At 36.5% G+C, this 22474-nt stretch overlaps 2 protein-coding genes across 10 annotated transcripts in view; one reads left to right on the top strand and one right to left on the bottom strand.

Annotated features, from left to right (window-relative positions):
- Window positions 1-19103, top strand: part of FNBP1L (formin binding protein 1 like) — a 56693-nt gene extending 37590 nt beyond the window's left edge. For 2 of the 4 annotated variants that reach the window (XM_074876528.1, XM_074876529.1), the window contains exons 6-14: window positions 1549-1653; window positions 2164-2292; window positions 4362-4508; window positions 5314-5517; window positions 13251-13360; window positions 13974-14106; window positions 14576-14670; window positions 15132-15280; window positions 15672-19103. In XM_074876528.1, coding sequence (XP_074732629.1) covers window positions 1549-1653; window positions 2164-2292; window positions 4362-4508; window positions 5314-5517; window positions 13251-13360; window positions 13974-14106; window positions 14576-14670; window positions 15132-15280; window positions 15672-15850 — 1251 coding nt within the window. In that variant the 3' untranslated portion in view covers window positions 15851-19103. Of the gene's footprint in view, window positions 1-1548; window positions 1654-2163; window positions 2293-4361; window positions 4509-5313; window positions 5518-7905; window positions 8065-11274; window positions 11290-13250; window positions 13361-13973; window positions 14107-14575; window positions 14671-15131; window positions 15281-15671 lie in introns of all 4 variants that reach the window. The other 2 variants (XM_074876531.1, XM_074876530.1) reach the window with 2 other exon arrangements.
- A 466-nt stretch (window positions 19104-19569) lies between these two features.
- Window positions 19570-22474, bottom strand: part of BCAR3 (BCAR3 adaptor protein, NSP family member) — a 112907-nt gene continuing 110002 nt past the window's right edge. For all 6 annotated transcript variants that reach the window (XM_074876533.1, XM_074876534.1, XM_074876535.1 and 3 more), the window contains 3 exons: window positions 22269-22392; window positions 21258-21470; window positions 19570-20470 (listed from right to left, as the gene is read on the bottom strand). In XM_074876533.1, coding sequence (XP_074732634.1) covers window positions 20295-20470; window positions 21258-21470; window positions 22269-22392 — 513 coding nt within the window. In that variant the 3' untranslated portion in view covers window positions 19570-20294. The remainder of the gene's footprint in view (window positions 20471-21257; window positions 21471-22268; window positions 22393-22474) is intronic.

Genomic DNA, 22474 nt, shown 5'->3' on the forward strand with positions numbered 1-22474 from the left:
TCTGTCAAACTTAATAATACAGTCTATAAATGGAACTGTTGTCATCTTTGGCTTTATTACTGAATGTCCAAATCAGACTTTGTAACATCCGAAATACAGTTCAATGTCTTTGTAGTTCCCTGTTTAAAAAAAATCTCCTGTAAACAGCCTCTGTGTGTATGTTTGAGTGAAGCCTTGGCTTTTATCTAGTGTAAAGGAATCTGTTTTTAACATGGGTACAGACATCTTTGGTTGCTTCTCTGTGGATACTTTTTGTTTAGAGAGTAATTAATAATGACAATTTATTTATATGAAGATTAAATCTTAAGTCACTATATGTGACTTGAGTTTGAGGGCTCAGCACATGACATCTATTCAAGAATACTACTATAGACTCTTAGACTTTCAGGAGGTAGACTTACTTTTTAACAGAGAAATACAGGAAGTTAACGTCTCTAGAACCAGATTATAAACTACTTTTTCTTGCGACACATGCTTTTAAAGATGAGAAAATACAAAATTCAACCAAGTGTGTCAAGATGCATTCTGATATTCTGCTGGTTTTGTGTCTTAAAAATTTATTATATCTTTGATCCAGATTGTTGTGAAGAATACCAGAGAGGTGAATTTCTATTTTATTGTTGTGGACCCAGATCAGCAATGTCTTCCTTCAGTGTCATGTCAAAAGAGTTTAATTTATGGTCAGAGATTCAGAGTAGAAGCAGATGTGATAGTTTTAGATGCTGTCACCCTTCACCAAGGTAATTCCCAGAGTTCACCTCAAACAATCAAGTAAATGCACTGTATTTACTTGAGCGCAAAGTCAGTCTTTTAAATGCATACAGCTTTTAAGGGACACATTAACCTCAGTGGCCTGACTTTGCACTGAAGCAGGAGAGCAGTGCTCACACAGTCTCTGTTGCCAGTTTGTCTCTAGAGATACTCACTTCTTGAGCTGCAACAGTTTTTCCTACAGCAGTTGTCTTGACAACAGCCACATATATTGAACCTCAAGTACATTGAATACTGTTGTCTGTGCTGCTTACGGCTATGCCAGTTGATATGAATACTGATGATACTGGATGGATGTGCTGCAATCTTGTAATGTAGATAAATCCTTCAGGCTAACTTCAAAATACTTTACTTGAATTTATTCAATTAAAATTGATCACTGAAGAAGGGAACTTGAAAATTTTACTCATACAAGTCCAGGTTTGTCTTCTACCCCTTAACTTTTACTTGGGTTATTGAAGTCTGACTAGAAAGAGAGCTTGTCTGTTTATCATTAACTGCGAATCTTTGCAATAGGTTATTTTTTATTTTGATTATCTGATATTTTAATACTATAATTACAGTTGTTTCCTTGCTGGTACTTCAAGGAAATATGTTTTAAATAGAAAAGTTTAAAAATTTTGAGACTTCGTTGCTGTGAGAACAGTGTTTTATTTACAGGTACTTAGTGAATTTAAGATATTTAAATGCAAGCTTTGATATTTAGAATTCAAAATTACTATACAAAACCAAAAGGGGATAGTGGCTGTTGAAGCAGTAAGTTTGTGGCTTTTGTAGAGCAAAAAGAAATTTGAGAGAGAATGCAGAGAGGCAGAGAAGGCACAGCAAAGCTATGAAAGACTGGACAACGACACTAATGCAACAAAGGCTGATGTTGAGAAGGTAAGAGTGGTACCATTTCTTTACTTTCTCTTTATTACAAAAAGTACTTGCATGTTTATTGTCAGTACTGGAGCAACATTATTTGAGTGTATAAAATCGTGCTTGCTTATGTACAATGTTGAAGTTACAGTAAAATACAAGACAGCACAGAGAGGGTGTATGCTGCATTAGTCTTGGGATGATGCTGTTGAGATGATGACTGTCTTCCTTAAACAGGCATGCTTACTGGTTTTGGTACCTTGTGGTGTATATGTTCAGTCACTTCTATGTTTTTTAGGATATGCATTTAGTGATGTGGCTAAGGGAGACAAAGTCATCGTTGCTGTCTCTGTATATAACCAGTTACGGCTGTAGTATACATGAAGTCTCACATTCTTTTTATTTCAATTATAAGAATATCAGTTTTGATGACTTGTGATTAGTGTTTTTGCATAGTTCGTAAAATAAAATAATCCTGTATGTCATTGAAAAGCACAAGACATTTTTGATCTGATATCACTTTCCTACTAGGCTAAGCAACAGTTAAACCTGCGCACACATATGGCTGATGAAAACAAAAATGAATATGCTGCACAACTACAGAATTTTAATGGGGAACAGCACAAACACTACTACATTGTCATTCCTCAGATTTATAAGGTAAATTAATTAACAGAGACAGTATGTCTGATCTTCTAAGGGAGAAGTAGATTTTAAAATTTAAAACTTTATTTTTGGGAAGTGGATAATTTTATCAAGAAATTGGCATAATCTTGATACAACCTGTGTTTTATCATGAGACAGTAATTATGCTTAGACTTGTAATGAAGATATTTCATTGCATTTTCTGTGAAGATTTTCTATTTTATAGACTCTATTTAAATATTGTTGAAGAGAGATGGCAAAATGAACATTTGAGACATGGGTGAGAGCAAATATTTAAAACAATCATTCTGATAAGGTTTGATTACTAGTTCTCTTGACATTTGTGTGTGAGAATGCTTTGACTCTGGCAGAGATGGAGGAAAGCATTATAATTAATGGTGACTATGTAGTTTAATGTAACTCATGTACAGGTATAAAATGTGGGTGGATTGGAGACAGAAGCACTCCCCTGACCCTGAATTGGTCATTGCTTCATCAATATTACCAGCAATCCACAGAACTCTCTAAAATAATAAAAAAGTTAAAGGTCAAATTAGATCAATACTTTGCATCTAAAAAGGGGGTTTCTCAAGGTGCTTCACATAACTGTTAAGTTGTGGGTTGTTTTTTTTAAAAACAGAGAGACTTTGCAAAACTAGTTTAAAGTAAAGTAGTTGTGGGGCATCAGGTGAGGGAGGGTTCAGAAGTGTATTGACGCGTACATAGAGCCATTTGGGAGAATACTGTGACTGTACAAACTGATTCTGAGACATGGAGTGAGGACATGGAAAGTGAAAATAGACTTTATTTGAAAGTATACCAACTTTAAGAATGCTTGATATTTTTCAGAAGCACAAGGGAGTTCGTATTTTTAAAAAATACATATTAGAAGGTCTAGGATTCACAGAAGAAAATTGCCTTGGCTTATTAAAGAATTTTCTAATATTCTAACTGCAGTAGGTCTGACATTAGCACACTGATGGAGGAATTGCAGTCAACTCCCAGGAGAAACAGTTCAATCATCTTTGTAGCTTGGATCAGAGTTTTGGTTTATTGCCTTTATTTCTCTAGGATTAAAATTAATCATCATTGTAAGCTATTACTTCTGTTTTTTGAAATTTCCTGTAAGAGCAGAAAGGACTAGTCCTACTTGCTCTTGGGACTAACATTTTTATTATTTCCTTGCAAGTGTTTGGTAACATTCTATGGGATAACCTTGGGAGAGGGATTTAGCATGACTAAGTTGTTGCTTTGTTTGGGAGAGATGAAATTGGATGCTGTTTGAGACATCTGCCTTTGTTAGGGTAGATATAGGAAAGATCCAACTTCTTATCCCATTTTTGATAACTTATTGATGTATGTACTATTGCTTTTTGTTTTCTTTTGGGGTTTTTTTCCATCTACAATTAGCGAAAGGTCCAGGGCTGTTATCTTAATAGTATTTCTCTTTAATTTGCTCTTTTTGTTGTGTTCCAGTAGACTTTTATGTAATGGTATTCTTTTCTTTATTTTCTTGCTCACTTCTAAAGGAAATGGTTTGTATTTCAAATCAGAGAGCATGTCTAAACAGCATATAATTTTAATATTTCTAATTTTTCCTAATTTTTTTAATCATTGATATTTATTGGAAAGTATAAAAATAAAAGCAAGATAGAGATATTTATCACTACAGATAAATTATTTGGAACTAGGAGGAGAGTGAGGAGATGTAGAAGTTAGTAGAATTTCTTTTCTTTTCACTGTTCATTTTTGCATGAAACAAATATTTTAAACTAAATAGGTGGCTGTAGACACTGTACATGTGCTTTGAGAAGAATAAGGAAACGAAAGTCCTGCCTTTACATAATTTTAAAAAAATCAAATAAAAAAATCTTCATAATTACTGTTCTGGGCATCTTAAGTCTGTGTCTGAAAGGACTTGATTTTTTAACTTAAGTAACTTCTGTTTTGTTAAGCAAATAAAATTACTGGGAAAGCACAGAAATTCTGTACTACACTGGTGGCCACAATAACTGCATACATCAGGATAGGGGGAAAGATATCTGCAATTAAAAGCTTTATTTTATCTTACTTTGTGCTTGCAGCAACTTCAAGAAATGGATGAAAGAAGGACTATCAAACTTAGTGAATGTTACAAAGGCTTTGCTGACTCTGAGCGCAAGGTTATTCCGATTATCTCTAAATGTTTAGAAGGGATGATCCTTGCAGCAAAATCAGTTGATGAACATAGAGTAAGTAGAATTGAGCGACTTTTTGAATGTGCATGAGCAATTTAACTGATATGGAAGCTGTGGAGATGGGAAAGATGGACTTACCCTGTACATTTGTCTTTCTGTTGTTAAATATTTGTCTGCTTGATAAGTGTTGTGACTTCAGTTTTAGCCTAAATGGTCACTTCCACTTTCAGTGTCTGTTCTCTGCCTGTTTTGTAGCTTGCTTGTGATCTGAAGATCTTTGACACTATCTCACTGTATAGGATTTTGGACACGTTGTTTTGGTTATCCTGAAACACCCTGGAATACCAACGTGGTTGGTATTTTCTCCAGTATGTAGTATTAAATGATATAAAGGGTGTTTGGTTAACCAAGTATCATTCCGTGTCCTGTTTGTTTGCAGCTATTAGCACTTTCTTATTCCTTCTAATACGGGTTCTTCCCTGTTATATATCGTACTACCTGTAATTTCTTAGTGTTATCTTCATTTCAGTGCTGATGTTGAAGGATTAGAAGGTGGAGTAGTAGTTTGGCCCTAAAATATGTCCTGTTTTAAATTTGTGATAACCCTTGGGGAGTATTTGCTGGGTTCTGAATAGCAGGGTATGCTTTGATTTACACTCATGGTAACACTGCTGAGAAAAAAACACATACATTATCTTAACTTGATCTATGCAAAAGCTTGCATTTTGAGCTTGCTCTCAATTTCCCATCTGTCCATCTCTGCAATTAAAGGGAAAATTTGTCGCTGTGTTTTTCTTGCTTTGGTTCTTGATGGGTTTGCTTGTTTTGGTTTTTAAACATCTTAATGTCCTATGTTTAGGACTCTCAACTAGTGATAGACTGCTTCAAATCTGGTTTTGAACCTCCTGGAGATTTTCCATTTGAAGATTACAGTCAAAATATTTACAGAACTATCTCTGATGGAACCATCAGTACACCAAAGCAGGAAGGAATGAGGATTGATTCAAAAACTACAGTGGGCAAGGCTAAAGGAAAGCTGTGGCTATTTGGAAAGAAGCCAAAGGTAACAATTAAGAAATTACTGTTTGGAAAATTAAAATGTGAAGATCTAGAGTGCATGGAAGCAGCAATTTATTTATTTCAAAATAACCTTCCCCTTGCCTGCCACTTTCTTTAAAATTATGTGTAAGGAGATTGGAAGGTTTGAGTAGGGTTAGATACTTCTCTTATTAGAAATCAAGTTCTCACTGAGGGAAGTTTTCCAATTTTTTTTCTAGTGATTTGTGTCTGGGCATGTCTTTCATAGTTATTTGATAAAAGTAGCCTCCCATTTCTGTAACATTTCTCAGTTTCTATAAAGATTTTGTGCAATCGCATAGAAAAGGTGTTACTTGTGAATGTAAAAATAAGGGGAGGGGCAAGTATGCTCTGGAATCGGGCAGACTTCAGATCTCTCTTTTATACTACAAAAAGTAACCCCCTTCTAAATGTCACATTTTGTAGATGTGTATGTATAGGAGTGTCTTATAGATATTTTTTTTTTTTTTTAATTCTACCTGCTGTTAGTTTTGAAAACTTCTGAGGTTTGTCTGAAAACATTAAAATTTATAATACCTCATTGATAAAAAACTTACTGTTAAAGCTCCATACAGGTAAATGTCACAGAAGAAATATTACTATGAAATAGGTAAAAATATTCCTCTGTTCAAGAAAAAATTGAAAGCAGAGAAATTACTCCTTTCTTGTATTATTATGTGAGTTTCACTTAACACTTTCTGTGCAAGATGCCTTCATGGATCAACAAAAAAGGTTATCAATACATGTATCAGCTATATATATGAATAATGAAGCGTATACATATTTAAATTTTATGCTAGGTCTTTATTTAGTACTGGTGCATATCAGTGAGTCATTTTAATGATTCCTGCAAATTTGTGTGAGGTTATCTTAATGCTCCGAGTCAGTTTCTGCCATTTATTACAGGAAACTATTCTTAGAGCTTGTTAGTGGTAGGATTTATTTTCCACTTGATAGTATTCCAAGAAAAGAGATCTTTCCAGAAAGAAAGGATAGAGCTGTTTCTTTATTCCCGCCTCAGTATATTATGTAATTGCAGCTGTGTGTTAAAATGAAAACATTGTTTACTTTTCATGCAGTATAATTAATGATTGGTAATAGTTTTAATCATTAATGCATTAGCATATTTATTGCATTTGGCTGCAGAGGTGGGTGAGATTCAGCCTGTTCTGAAACTAGATCATGATTACCAGTTTGACAGAACATCTTTCTGAGAATTTTGGAGAGGGAAGCTATGAAAATCTGCATTGGTTTTCAGTCTGGACGTTGCCATTTACTGTAGTTTTCAGAGATTCCTTAGCGTGACTGAAGAAAGCTGACAGGACTTCCTCTACTCTTTCTTCTCCCCAGTTCATTCACTGTGTGTGTAGCATTCAGAGTCAGTCTTACAGCGTCCTGTGTGGGATCACAGATACACGTATGTGTATACATACTGTACGCATCTCTTCCTTAAGGACCTTGGAGGAAATGGAAGATTATGTCCCTTTTTTTCACCTGTTTCTGGGGAGGATGGAGGGGCACTCTACAAAACAGCAGCTGGGAGCATACCTATTTAATTCCAAATACTATTTACAGGTTTTAAAATATATTCTTAAATTAGCTGATATAAAAATATGCTGATTTATTATAGGTGGGGTATTCACAGTGGCCTTTGGGCCTTCATTTAGCTGAAACGTTGGCTGGTCTTGACTTCCAGATATGCATTCACCTATTTTTGATGTGAAAGGCATAGAAGTCTTTTGGAAAAGGGAGTGAGTTGTGCAACAGAGGGAATGGTACAGAAAAATCAAACTGGGAAAATAATAGCAGAGGTATGAGAGACAAAAAGTGAGAGAAGCAATTTGAAAGAAGGGGAGGAAGAAGTGGAGAAAGTTCTCATGGTGATATTGATGAAGATGATACGCAGCTGTTGTGTCAGGTCAGCTTGACTACAGAGATTGAGTAGACTTTTTGGTTTAGTCATTCTCCGTAGGTGTACCTAATATTTCTATTTTAGCTTACGTGGTAGGGTACATCAAAACGTAGGAAGAAACAGTGAGCAGGAATGCACAAGCTTCCAGAATTGCTGGAACTAAAGTTGGGAAAAGCAAAACTTCCTGTTTTAGGAAAAGAGGCAGACAACTTCGGGATCTAAAGTGTTGAGTCTAAAGCTTTTTTTGAATATTCCTTCATTCTCTGCACCAACCTGTAACTCTAAAGATTAATTCATGACAGGAACCTTTTAAAACCAATACCATTATAGTGTAAATGTGTCTGGAACGTTACAAGCTGTTTCTGTGTTGGATGGAAATTTTATTTTTGTAAGACAGAATTTTCATTTTAAAATCACTTTGAACATTTGGCTTATTTATTGCTTTCTTTATTTCCACATTAGCCACAATCCCCACCCCTAACCCCTACTAGTTTATACACATCCAGTACTCCTAATGGGTCCCAGTACCCCATATTCTCCATTGAACCAGTGCATTATTGCATGAGTGACATAAAAACAGGGAAGCCCAGAATTCCTTCTTTCAGAAGCCTCAAAAGAGGGGTAAGTTTGATAACAAGTTGAAATGCATGATGGGCTATGAACAGTGTGGTTGTGATGTGGCTTTTCTGATGCTCTTCACCCTCATTATAAGGCTTACTTTGTTAAAAGTAACACTTCAGCTATAAGGTCACTCTTAGGATACTTTGTCTCATATTATACAGAAGTTACCAACAGGTTAAAAATAAAATAAAATAGAAATACTTTTTATTGCATTCCAAATACTTGTGCCTAAAAGAAAGGTGTTATAAAGAGGGTGCTCAGCATGTGTTTGATACCTTTCTTCATTGTTGTTCACATTCACAAATGTTTTCCTACCATCGTGTGGCATATTTTTGCAGTAATTTATCATTTGGTATACAGTCACCACAAAAAACATCTGACAGATCAGATGTTGTCTTTGCTGACTTTTAATTGAATTAATAGTAGTTGATTACGAGACATTGAACTAAGAAGGGAGAAATTTTGTTTCTTTCATACATCAAATGCTGTAGCACAGGGTGCTTGCAGATTTTGAAATACTGATTTTTGAAACATTACTATTTTAATGCATTTTCTGATTAATAAATTGTTCTTGTTTGCCCAAGGTTTTTTTGGGTAAAATTATTGAAAAATTACTACCAGATGCCACCTTCTGAGACTTACCAATTCAATTACTAATTTATAGTGGCATATTCTGCAAATAGAATTTGTTTGGAAGACAATAAAGGGGAAACGTTAAGTGGTTTCCTAGCAACGTTTGTAGTACTAGTGATAAATGTACTGGCACTTTCCTGTTACGTCAGTGAAGCATAGGCTGCCCAGTTTATGTACATTTTATGGTATTTATTGATCCAAATAATGAGAGAATTGGATGCATTTGATTATATATAATTCATGATTTTCTGATATTTGAAAACAATATTGACTTGCTGTCTTATGTGCATGAAGAATGGTTGACAACTGGTGACATAATGTGGAGATCAATTACAATAATGTTATATTGCTGTAAAGTTATGATTTAGAGACTCCCTCGCTGTCATTTTGAAATAGAATGAGTTACACTTAAAATTTACTTATCTTTAAGTCATGTTGTGGCATCTTATTTCAGGCCCCCCAGATATCTTGGAAATACCCTTTCTACCACCACCATTTTTTTAGAAAATTCTTGTGGTCCTCTAAGTATTTATGGAGGATGGTTTCTCCTTTCCCCTTCTGAGACACTTGTATCATTATTTCTTCTGGTCATGAAGATAATGTTCCTTCTGTAATACTCAGCGAGGAACTAACCGGATAAGATAGTTGTTGAAAAGGCGCAGGTCTGATTACACCTCTTTTTTGTTGATCACTAAATATATTGACTCCTGGTTTACAAGTCACCACCTTGTAATATCAGTAGTTCTAGAACTTCCTACTGAAGCAAAATATCATCTCCTAATAACTACTGAATGCTAATGGAAAATGAAACCATATTTTTATTTTTTTTACTCTTATAATTCATTGTTCGTGTTGTAAAATTGAATGCATTGAATATAGAATAGTATTCTATACAATTAGCAAGGATCACTAGTATCCTACAAATCTGAATTAACTGAAATACCCCAGAATATTAAATAGTTAATCTCTCTAAATCTTAAGGATGAACATTTAATTTTTATATATTTTGAAATTCCTTGCAAGCATTTGAACAGGTGTCACATTACATATTGAGTGCCTTTTCAGCTGAAATGTAGACTATAATTCTGATAGATCTTTTTATCTCATTGATCAATCTTATCTGTATAATACATCTTGATTCAATGCTTAATAGTTGCTAGTACATGATGCTGTTTTCCAGTTGTGTCCCTGGAAAAGGATGTCCAAAGTGGTATTGACATGCAGAACTACCAGATGGTATTTAATTTGCTCCTGCTCTACTGAGGTTTATCCCTGAGTTGGCATATATCACTCACTAAGCATACTGGTTGTTTTGTTTAATGTGCCCTGTATAAAATTTCACTCAAGGCACTGGGGATCACAGAACCAGACTGCCCTCATTCTGTGCTTCATGCATTAGATTTTCCTATTGTGATGTATAGCGAAAGCAGCAAACAGTAGCTGTAGAATAGGTTATTGGATTCTAAGTGTGAACAAGTGTAACTTGCTTTATTAGTACTGCAATTACATGCTGCTTATTTTCCTTTGAAACCTGAACATTTCCAGATAGTGTTAGTGCTTATGAGAGGTCTTTGCTCAGTGCCACTTGAGGCATCGTCAACAGTGATACGTACACCTTACTTGTATTTTCTTGGAAGACTCTTTCTAAAGGGAACAAGAAGTTTATTCTGTAGCCATTTTACATCTTTGGACTTTATTGAGGTTTCTACCAGCATATCATTTGTGAAGGTGCTTTACTTTCCTCATTGCTAGAAATTCCAATTTTGTGTGTGCCCCAATCAACAATTGCTGAGGGTCATAAATGATGTCGGAGATACACATCTAAGTTGCTTGGCCTTTCTCTGGAAAGGGTTCTCCGAAGTCACTGAAAGCATGGAAGATCTTCAGAATACTGTGAATGTTAAACCCAAGATAGACACCTGGCATCCCATGTTTCATTTGCTTCCTCTAAGGATAAGGTCTTTACTCTTTAAATATTTTTATCTGGACTAAACCATTTTCTAGGATAGCAGAAATGACCCAAATGTTATTTTCAGAAAGAAAAATTACTGACCTCTAAGCTTCAGAAAGATATCTTTTTTTATTGTAGTTCTACTGTCATAATAAAGTAAATACATTGTAAAAATTACATTTGTAAAAGTGATGGTAGTGGATTGTTAGCTATAATTAACAAATTACTTGCATATGGCTGACCAGCCCTTCATCATCATCAAATTCTGCTATTTTGTGCAATGTTGGCTGTGTGTTTGTTTCTTTTCCTACAATAGTTCTTTAGTATATTATTCAAAACACTAAAATTCAAAAGTAGCTTAATGAAGTTGTGTATTAGAATTCCATGTTACACTACCCGTTATCACCTAGTAATTTTTAAAATCAGTAATTCTTAAAGCAGAAGAGCATTTCTGATTATTGTATTGCTTTTCTTGTGCTCATAGCAAAATGTATTTTTTTATAAATTAAAATTTTAATCCTTAAGTAATATTTAAAGATACGTTTTTAGGCATTAATCATTTTCGTAACTGGTCGTTGCATGTGAATAATTTCCCGTTTCTTTCTGTTTTCAAATGAACTGTGCAGTGGTCGGTGAAGATGGTAAGCCCGTGTGCTGATCTGTCTGCTGTACTTCTGCTAAGATAGCATGAAAGTAATCTTTTGAAAGTGTTTCCATATCATAACTGCTTTAATTCAGGTGCTGAAATACATCTTCAGATTTTCCACTCATATACACAGTCTTAATCATCCATGCTTAATGTAAGATAATTAGACTTGTGATCTGGCTGCAACTAAACCTGTGATTTTGGAATTTTAGGGTTGACCAGTATTCATGAGTTAGTCATGATGGAAATACTTGGTGATTTCTCTTTGTCAGGAAAATTGTTAAAGCAGCATAAAATAGGTATATGAAAAGATTACAAAACTTGTATAAAGGAGAAGTACTGAATACTGCAAAATTAACTCCTTTGAATGTAATAAAAAAAATTGCAGGGGAATGATCCTTTATGCTTAGGAATACTAGAAACCTGTTATATTAAATGAAAACCACACTTTAATCAATATTGTTGTTTTGCAGAGTAAACCAGTAAAAATTCACAAAAAGACCTCTTTTCTTCTGATCACTGCCATAGGATACTCTGGTTTTAACTGACCTGGAAGGAAGAATGATACAGAGGATGTGATTGTCTCTTTGGTTTTTTGTACTGTGTAAAAGCACCTGAAAGGATTTTAATTATTTTTTTCCCTCCAGAAAGAAACACTTCTGCCTTATTTTGGAAACATCCTATCTTGATTTCCCTGCTTTTATGGTGCCTTGTATTCCCTTCTTAAAAAGCAGTGAGAATATGATTTTACAAGTGCAAAAGAACCAAGAAGTTGAGGGGCAAGAAGATCTTAAGAGGGGGTATTGGAGACTTGGCACCTGAGCCTAAGGCTCTTGTGACAAAATCTTGACAGTCAAGTTAGTCAAGTTTCTTCTTGACAAAGGAAATGCTGTCCAGTTTGGTTTGCTTCCATGGAGGGTTACTGTAATGGCAAGTGGGTTTCTTGTGCTAAGACCTACTTTCTTAGGCAGCTAGGACACAAGTATTGTAACTTAACTTTCTGTTATTAAGATGTGTACCATATTTCCTTCTTTACACTGTCAGTGACTGTCACCCTGAGGGAAGAGTTTTCACAACAAACTCACAAGATAGGTAAAAAATCTCTTCCCATGCTTTTCACACCCAAGTGTGTTTATAATCTTGGCAGAAGTTTGCAATCAAACCTTTGCAGGTTTGGGCTCATAATGATAGGTGGTCTTAAGATTTTAAAAAAATAATAATAATTTGGAAAGTAAGAGGTTTTTCCCCTCCCCGTAACAGTAGCTTTTATAATAAAAAAGGTGACTTTTTGAATTTTTGAGCAAGTTTTGATTCAGATTAACAAATTTAAGTCAGAATTTTGATGTTGTAAAGGCTTTTTCTGTGCTCTGCGAACTGGTTTTACTTGAGGTAAAAATGCATCAGAACTTTGTAAGTTTTAATATGTTTTCTAGCAAGATTGCTGAACTTCTGGAAGAGAGCCATAATAGTACTTTGGAGTGAAAAGCCAAAACACAGAATTTTTCTTCTGATAGCATCCAAATTGCCATAGAACACATACTCCAGAGAAAGAACCAATTATATACATATTATTATTATATACACATCTTAGATTTTTGTTCTGACTGAAATTACTCTGTAGTAATTAATTCCGTCCTTTCTAAAACTGCTTTAATTGCAGTGGATATAACAGGAGGTACATGGCTCAGCTTTTCAGAAAAATAGTGAAGTCTACAAATTTGGATTACATCTGTGAGCCAGCTGTTACAGAAGGCAGAAAGAACCTTGAATGAATGACTACGATCTGGCAGCAAGAATGTGAATTTTTTCTGTTGCGGTCTTTTATAGAGCTGTGTGTCAAGTAGAGTTTTTAAGGAGGTCCATCCTGCTTCCAGTGAACACTGTCCGTGTGTGGGTATGTCAGTTCAGCTTCCAGGTATGTTCCTGTTACTTGTCTAATAGTATTTCTACTTGCAGGGCCCTGCACTAGAAGACTTCAGCCATCTCCCGCCAGAACAAAGACGCAAGAAACTGCAACAGAGGATCGATGAACTTAACAGAGAACTACAGAAGGAAACAGACCAAAAGTGAATGCATTTTTTTGAGTTTTGTCATGGTTCTCTCTCTGTTTCTTTTGAAGTCCTGTACCTAAGCCAACAGTGCTCAGAAGCCAGGAGAGAATATACTAGTCCAGGCTATTACGTTTTTTTGTTCATGGTTTATTGTAGTAGGCTCTGTTAGCATTGCTTCCTTCTGCTTTACTACAATATGCATTTTCATCCTAACATTGCATAGGAAACTTTGGATCTAAAAGCAGGCATTAAAAAAAAAAAATCAACGTGTAGGTCTGTTGAGCAAGAGAGCTGCAACTTAGTGCATTAAGAAAAGAACGTTATTATTAAGTAGGAAATGGTGTATAACAAATGATACCGGAAACAGTATTGAGACTAGATAGAGAACAGTCGGCAGCTGGAGTCCTTGTGTGCCTGTGCATGACACAAGAAAGGAAGGCAGAGGGCTGAGAGGACAGAATGGGACAAGGATTTAGGCGTGGTGTGGGGAGCAGTAGTTCCTCATGTCTGTGCTTTGTGTCTAACCAGGGGTCAGGATCTCATACACATAAACGTTATTTTAGCTTTAAGGAATCAGTACTGATGTATGTAATTTTTATAATTATTATTGGATTTTGTATGTTTTTAGAGATGCTCTCATCAAGATGAAGGATGTTTATGAGAAAAATCCCCAGATGGGTGATCCAGGCAGTTTGCAACCAAAACTAACTGAGACTATGAGCAACATGGACCGTCTTCGGATGGAAATACACAAGAATGAGGTTAAACTCTAAAATGATTCCTTGGAAAATGTAAATGAGTGGTAAAATTGTAGTTTGTCATACGGGTTATAACTACAGCATCCAGAAAAACTACTTAAGAAAGCACTCCCAGTGCAATTTTTTTGTGGGATGCAATATTTTCAAGTATGTTTATGGAGCGAGAGTAAGGATGTACATTATTAAAGATGTAAACTGTATGGAAGAATTCCTTATCAATAACTTATCTGGAAATTCGCATGTGATTAAAATTTTTTTTTTTCCTTAAGACTAGTATAGAGTGTAGGCTAAGCACGAGGGATAGGCTTAAGCTTCATGTGAAGTTATTCCGAGACTTCACACATGAATGCAGTCTGTGTGGCTGCGTACTGACAAGCAAGCTGTGTGCACATAAGTGCATTTGTTAAATGGTATTTGCTGGTTTAGAATCAAGTTTTCTTTGACACCAATATTTGTCTTTTTTCCCCACAAGGCCTGGCTCTCTGAAGTTGAAGGTAAAGTAGCGGCCAGAAGCGACAGGCGGCACAGCAGTGATATCAACCACCTTGTAACCCAGGGCAGAGAGAGGTCACTATTCTGTCTCTACTGCTTTTATACCTTATGCTAGAATTGGTGCATTTCTGATAGTTAACAGTAGGTGATGGTTGTTACTTATCCTCTGAAAGGTTATGTCCTTCTAAAGGAAAATCTTCCTGGTTCTGAATTCTGAAGGTCACTTCATGTCGTGGTAATATAAAAACCCGTCTAATCGAAACACCCCTCATTAAATAGCAGTGTCTTTTAAAGCTATCTTACTCCATTGTGAGACAGGTATGTCAAATTCATGTTTGTTTTTGCAGCAGAATTCAGTCCAAGCCTTTGTTAGATCAGTATTTTCAGAAAATCACCTCCAGCAGTAAATACAAAAACTGCTAATGGGCATTCCCAGAGCACTACCCCCAGCCTGCCCTTTCTGTGATGCACGTATGTTCTGAGCTTTAGAGCTAAGAACTCCTCAGAGTCCTCACGCTCCCATCGTTGTGTTGTAGCCCTGAGGGAAGTTACACAGATGATGCCAATCAGGAGGTTCGAGGCCCACCACAGCAGCACGCACATCCCAGTGAGTTTGATGATGAGTTTGAAGATGATGATCCACTACCAGCTATAGGACACTGCAAGGCAATATATCCATTTGATGGTAAGGTTAACAACATGCACGGGGATTCCTTGACTATAGGGCATGGATTATTTGTTCTAGAGAAGACAGGTAAAATGATTTAAAAGTAAATTAACTGTATGAGCAACTAGTTGCTTATAAGATCAGTGGAAATATTTTATAAATCACTTTAATTCATGAGCAGTACTTTTGTGCTGTTGTAAGATAAATATTAGCGCAGCTATTGGCAAATATTCAGCTTTGCAAATTGGACTAGGTTTTTGTCTGTAAGCCTGTTTGACCATATGTTCTCTTGCACAGATTTTTGGTTCTTCCTGTTTATATATAATATCTGGAAACTATGCCCTGGGAAAAAGATGACTTGAAATTCTGTCTGAACATTGAGACTTCTTTGCCTTTTTGTTTTTCCCAGGTCATAATGAAGGCACTCTAGCAATGAAAGAAGGGGAAATTTTGTACATTATTGAGGAGGACAAAGGAGATGGGTGGACAAGAGCTCGAAGACATAATGGAGAGGAAGGCTATGTGCCAACATCGTATATAGATGTAACGCTAGAGAAAAACAGCAAAGGTGCAGTAACCTATATCTAACAGTAAACTGGCAGCTTTCAGTTGTACATTCCAGGGAAAATAGTGGAAAAATAGTAAGATATACAGGTTCATGGAAAGCCTCAGAATATCAGATGCCAGCAATGGAGTTTGCTATAGCTTTTTTCAGAGATGACCACATTAAATGATGCATTTTACACTGGTCTGTAATTTTGCCCACTGTCTCCTGCTTTGTTTAGCTGATGTAGTGTTCCTGCTTTACAAAGCACTAAATCCAATTCAGCTATTAAACTGAAAGAGACCAGGATTCCTGCTTGTTCTGTAGAAGACTTTGTTTTTACAGAGAACTGAAATTACTTCATTTTAAAGATCTCTAAGATTTACTGTTCCCACTTCTATGACTTAAAACTATATGCTTAAAAGAGGGTTTTTTCCTCTAATAACTAACTGAACTCAGTTACTGAAAATTATTAATTTCCTTCCTTAGCAAATACTTGGCAGCTTTCACTTCTTAAACAGGAAAATGTTTTCTGATTCTGAAAGCTCAACAAAAATACTCAGGAAGAAACATTCTGATCAAGGACAGAAAGTCCACTGACCTGCCTCTCTCCTTCCTTTTCAGTACTTGTAACGTAGAATGTTGTGTATTGGACACAGCTTCATTGTTTTAACTCTAGATACCTTGAACAAACAAAAAAGAGACCCCCTGTAATGCTTGATGTCCTACTGAAACCTCTCTCTGCTCCTGAAAAGGGAATGATTTTATATTCTTAATCTGTGTCTGTAAGCTAAGTCTTTGAATTGCATCATGTTTAGTTTGAAATCAAGGTCTTAAATGTACAGTAATTCCCCTCACTGTTAAATCACTGAGGATTGGAAACTGCGTTGCACTACTTGGTTACTAGGAAAAAAAAAAAAAAAAGCTGTGGCTCGTATTTGTAATAAGAATTTGTGGAATTAAGTACAGGGCTAATGCCTAGCCACTGAAAATGGCCTGTTAGAACTGAGCACGCTTCTCTGTCTTCTAAAGGCCTTCAGTAACTTTGTTCTTTTCTTTTTCCTCTTGGACTGCAGGTTCCTGAAGCGGGTTTCTGAGAAAATGGGCGAGATCTTGAAGGAGGTTACATGCAGCTGCTGGGGGGGTGGGGGTGGGGGGGTGCTAGACTGGGAGGCCCAAGGGGAAAAGCTAGTTGCATGGATGCATGCAGACATACATTTAGTCACTAACACCTTAGCATCTCCATACATAGGTAAGGATGTATTACAAATTCTTCAATTTGTGCAGGAAAATAGACTTCCATTACCAGAGTAAAAAGGCTACTGCTCCTAAAATTGCTTTATTTTCATTGTCCTAGATTGTCCCAGATGCGCAAACTATATTTGAGCTTGTGCTGGTTTGGTTCTCTCAATTATGTTCTTTTCCATCTCATTTTAATTGGTGGTCATTTAGAACCATTGTCAGTTATCAGTCTGCCTGTGCCAACTCCATGCTCGCCGTTAACCTCCTCCTGCATGCCTCAGACAGTTAGGCATGTCTACATAACACTTTGCCATCATTGCTTGTCTTATTTTGTAACAAATCATTTTCTTTAAATACCTTCAGCACTAGAGTTTCATCCCAGTATCCATGTATGCTGCTATAACTATACCACTGCAACCATCATTACATTCCAGTTTTTTGGCATAACTGATAAGAGACCATAATGTATTTGTGTTGATTTGGGGAAGTCATACATCTCAGCTCTAGCCTCCAATGCAATCAAGAAAAACTCCTAGAACTGTGGTCCATCTTCAGCACTTCAGTAACCTGTTGTGAGCACTGAAAACCTGGAACACCACCAGAGAGATTCACCACTGCAAGCTAATGACTGTTGTCAGAGGTCAACCACTTGCCATTCAAATGCTGCCTTAAACTAGAGTGCCTAAATCTGTTGTTTGCCAACACTACCACTTACAGTATCCCACGAAGGGCTTTGTGTCTCAGCTCTTTCCACAGTGCTGCAGCTGCTGAGGTAGCCACGGTAGGTGTTTTCTAGAGCTCTACTTTACTGGATACATGGTGCATCATGAATTTTATACATTGAAACGTGTATCTCTTCATTTGACTTTAGTATTTTTTTAGAATATTTTTATGGAAACTGTCTTTTAGTTTTTCACTATGAAGTTCCAATTTTAATTACTGCAGTGCTAGTCCATTTCCAGGTGATGCTTCATTGTATGGACCGGTTGAAATTTGAGTGATACTTCGTAATGATCTATGTGCACTTTTACTTGTAAACAATTGAAATTTGGATATGTTTATATGTGTAAATATAGTTGTCTGCAGTGCCCCTATTGGTTATGTTGTCTTGCCTCCCATTTGTGGTTCTATTAATAAATACATCATATCTGATTTACTAGGGTGATAAGAATTAGACTAGAGATGTTGGGGGGAGGGATACTTGTATCAAAGCAAGCTTGTCAACCCAGCCACCTGCTGTTTGGGGAAATGAAATAATAATCAAAACATCCTGTTTTTCTGGGGTCTGAAGCAATATTTGTATGCAGCAGTGCTGGATTCTTTTTAATTTCAGTGTTATTAGGAACTGTACTACCAGTAAAACTGAATGAGTGACTTGTGTAGGGGTTTCTTCCTTTTGTTATGTATACCACTATTACACAGCTTGACCTAGTGTATTATGGGGGCTATTAAACTCTAAAGTTTAGATTTTTGGAGCTTGTATACAGGGTTATTTATATAATAATGTGACATTACTCAATACTGACAAAACTACTTAGGTAGTTTTTGGGGTTTGGGGGTTTTTGGGGGGTTGTTGGGTTTGTTTTGGTTTTTTAAACCTAGTGCTTTTTTATTTTAAAGTTAGAGAAAAGGAGGAAATGTGATCTGTGTGTTTTCTGCTAAAGGGCCTATGGTTTGCCTGGCTTAACAGCCTTGCAGGTCAGTAATAACACTTCCTGGTAAAGGACTAAATGTTCTTTTCACGCTACTGTTTGTTTTTCTAAAACCAGGATTTGCTTCCTTTGGAGGCAGGTTGCTTTCATGAGGGATAGTGCAACTTGTATGAGGGTTATTAAACATAGGAAAAAACCATTTGTACTTGCACAGCTAGTTATAAATCACTTCTTATTCTAAAATTCTGAACGTGAGTTGTCTTAAAGAATCTTACATTTTCCAGTAATTTTTAATCCTTTTTTGTGCACATGTTGATTTCCTAAATGTTAAATGCTTTGTTTAAAAATAGTGTTCTCTGTTGAGAATATTTTCATGGAATAAAAAAATCTTTTCATGGTCTAAGTCATTAGCTTCCCCATTTGTCTTCTGTTAAGATTGACAGGGAGACTTTCAGCATGAGGTCTGTAACCACCTCTTCTTACAGTGGTAGAACCTCTGCTGTGATTGCAGATGGGGGGAACAGATAATGTTATTTTGGTGCTGGCCTACTCAAACACTTTCAAATGCTGTAAGTACCATCTCACTCCAGAAATAGGCTTACTGACAGTGAGCACATGCAGCTCTAGCCATAGTTCTTGCTTAAATATTTATACAACTTCTGAGGATAATGCTTATACACCAATTCTGTATGTGACAAAGTGGAATTTGCTGCTAAAGCACTCTTTATATAAACACCACACACATTGATTTCCTATGAAAAGTGCTAACAGCTTACACTTTTGCCTTCATACAAGGAAAAAAAAAAACTACTTACCAAAGTGATTCACCTCAGTAAATGAAGCAAGTTTAGTATATACATACACCCACATTTACTCATATCTGAAAGCATTTTAATTATCTAGATTGTTTGTTCTTGCCATTTCATTATTCATTCCTGGCAGTGTAGCTGTTGTTCAGGCTCCAGCAAAAGCCAAAGTACTACAGATGCTGTTTTAAAAAAAACCGTAAGTTGTCCCAACACACACACACACAACTGATTTTCTACTTCCCTAAGTACAGCAATGTTTGAGCCTTCTGTTGTGGTCACAGATAAAGAATCATTTCTGCAACCTGCAGTATTTCTGTGATCTGCAAATATGCAAATTATTTTGCATAAAGATACACTTTAATTCACAATTCTATGTACAGTGGTTTATCTTCATTAAAGGAATATTGTACAACAAATTTTCTGCAATGTCACATACTTAATCTGTCTTTTTATTTACACTATTTGCTTCATTTTAATATTAAGATGCCAATGCCCTTGCTCTTAGGCATTATCAAAACATTGCAACTGTGAGGAAATACAGGAAGCTGTATTACAGGGATAACCTAACTGTTTAAAGGGATTATTAAATGACTTGGTGACACAGTAAATAAATAATTTGTTAGAAATCAGTAGTTTTAGAACAAGTGTGCATTGTGCAGTTAAAAATTCTAAACATCTTGTGAAATGCAAGAAGTTTGTGCAGTATCAAATTGCCAAAAGAAAGCTAAGGTTATTTCAAGTATACCAATCATTTAAATAGTGTTTACAGAGTCTTATATACTTAGTTATTCCACGTGCTTCACTGGAGGAGGTTCCAGTTTTCGGGAAAGTGCAGTTAAAATCTGGCTGAATTTTTCATATCTTTCATTCTGATTAACTTGTGCTCCTTTGCTGCCCCAGAGCAATCTCATTTGAAATTCAGTCTTGAAGATTTCACTCATCTCTTCATCTGGCTGGAAACCTAATAAATAAAAAGAATCCCACAGTATCACCATCAGGCAAGTTTTTTATTGGAAGAAATGGCTTTTAAACTGTATTCCCTCCAAATAAGATAAGCTTTAGTGTGCTAGGTTCCTTTTGCACAATGATTTTAACAAGCTAGGGAAACAGTGAAAATCCTTTCCATCTGTGACATTCTAGTAGCACACAAAGGGCTCTAGGGACAGGCTGCCCTTTGCTCAATTCTGATGGTCTAGAATTTTCATTATAGCCTGACCTTAAATATAATTACTGATGTATACATGCTGCCTGTAGAAATACTTACACTTCTCTCCCCTCCCTTAACGTTGCAGCTTTCCGGCCGCAAGCAGGCAAGATCTCAGTGTTGCATCTTGTGCTGCTGTAAAGGATCTTATGATGGGTGATATTTTATTCGCAAAAAACAGAGAGTAGGAATTTTAATTTGTACAGAAGACTAGAAGTTATCCTCGGTCCTTACTGTACTTCCATTTAAGTTGCTAGAAGGGTCAGCATATTAAGTCATGAGAACTTTGAGTAGGTTTAGCAAAAATGTGTGCTCTGTTGCTTACTGGAGAACTACAGTGATGAATCATTTACTGTCTGCTTTTGAACAATATTGACGATGTCCTTAGACTAAGTTTCCTGCATGACATTTGCTACTATCTCAGCTCCCACAAAAGAATTTCTTGCACTGACTTTTAGTGGCACTTAGGCAGAGACCTTATTCTTCAGACATAACCCACAAATTCCATTAATGTGCAGCAGTTTCTCCTACTAGTGCTCCCTACCTTCCAGCATCCGTTCCGCAGTCAAGCTGTACTTTTCTGCATTCTGTGCTATCTGACGAGCTGTGGCCAAGTGCTTGAGCATTATTTCGCAGCTTTGGTCACTGCTTTCCCACAGGTCCATGCCTTCAAAAACAACAGCTTGTCGCTCCATCAAGGTAATGAGAGGCATCAGCAGTGGCACTGTTACATCGTTCTGTGGAGCACTGACGGTCTCTGGGATAAAGAGTAACAAACATCATATCAGACACCATAAAACCTGCTCATTGAAGAAGGTATTTTAACTGCAGTATTCTTTTCAAAGTTGGAAACTACTATTTGGCTTCCATACACACCTCTTACCAAGTTCCTAGTGAACTGGCTGGGGGAGAAGGTCAAGACAAATTAGTGTGGGAAAACTGTATCTGCTACAGGACAAGGCTCTGCTGACTTAACTAGACCATGGCACAGATTTTAAATGGATTTAAAACCTGGGTCATTCCAGTAAATTCTGTGAGGCTAACATGTTTTCCTTCTCCACCCATTCTCTTAGAGAAATCTCTGCCTTGCACCCCTTTGGAGACTAGAGCTCCAAAGACTCTGATGCAGGAGCACCTGATGTGATCAGAGGAATTACCTGACTAACCCCTTCTTTGTATTTGAGGATTTGTCCTCATCCCAAGAGGCAAAGCAAATAAAAAGCAAAACCTGTCAGAAGTAACTCTCCTCTGAGGAAGGAGATCTGAGGCAAGATGATGCTGGGTGTTTCGGTTTCTGCTCCACAAAGAGGAAGTGTGGGTTTGGGTAGAATGTTATATTCTGCAGAGGTATATACATGCACACAAGCACATACTGATGTGTGGCTGGCAGACTCTTCTATTTCATTGTCTTATACTGCATTATACAAGTTCACATAGTCATTTTAACATACGATGCACAGCTGTCGGAACCAGCAGCTACCTCATCTCCTGACACAGGAAAGCAACAGTAGGAGAGGTAAAAGGCTAAATGGAAACCAGTGTCACTCATACTCACTACTCCACTCATCTTCTCCTTCGTGCAAAGCTTTGCTAAATGGCTTCAGCTGTTTTTCATACATAATGGCAGTCTGGGTATAACGATGTCTTAGAGAGGTCCAGGTTTGTTCTAACCTAGTGACCTGTTCATACAAAAGAGAGAATACCCATTACTGACTCCATAGCAATTCACAGTAAAAATACCCTGCTAGTGATGAAGTTCCT

Source organism: Strix uralensis, chromosome 8, assembly GCF_047716275.1.
Source record: "Strix uralensis isolate ZFMK-TIS-50842 chromosome 8, bStrUra1, whole genome shotgun sequence".
Taxonomy (NCBI): Eukaryota; Metazoa; Chordata; class Aves; order Strigiformes; family Strigidae; genus Strix; species Strix uralensis.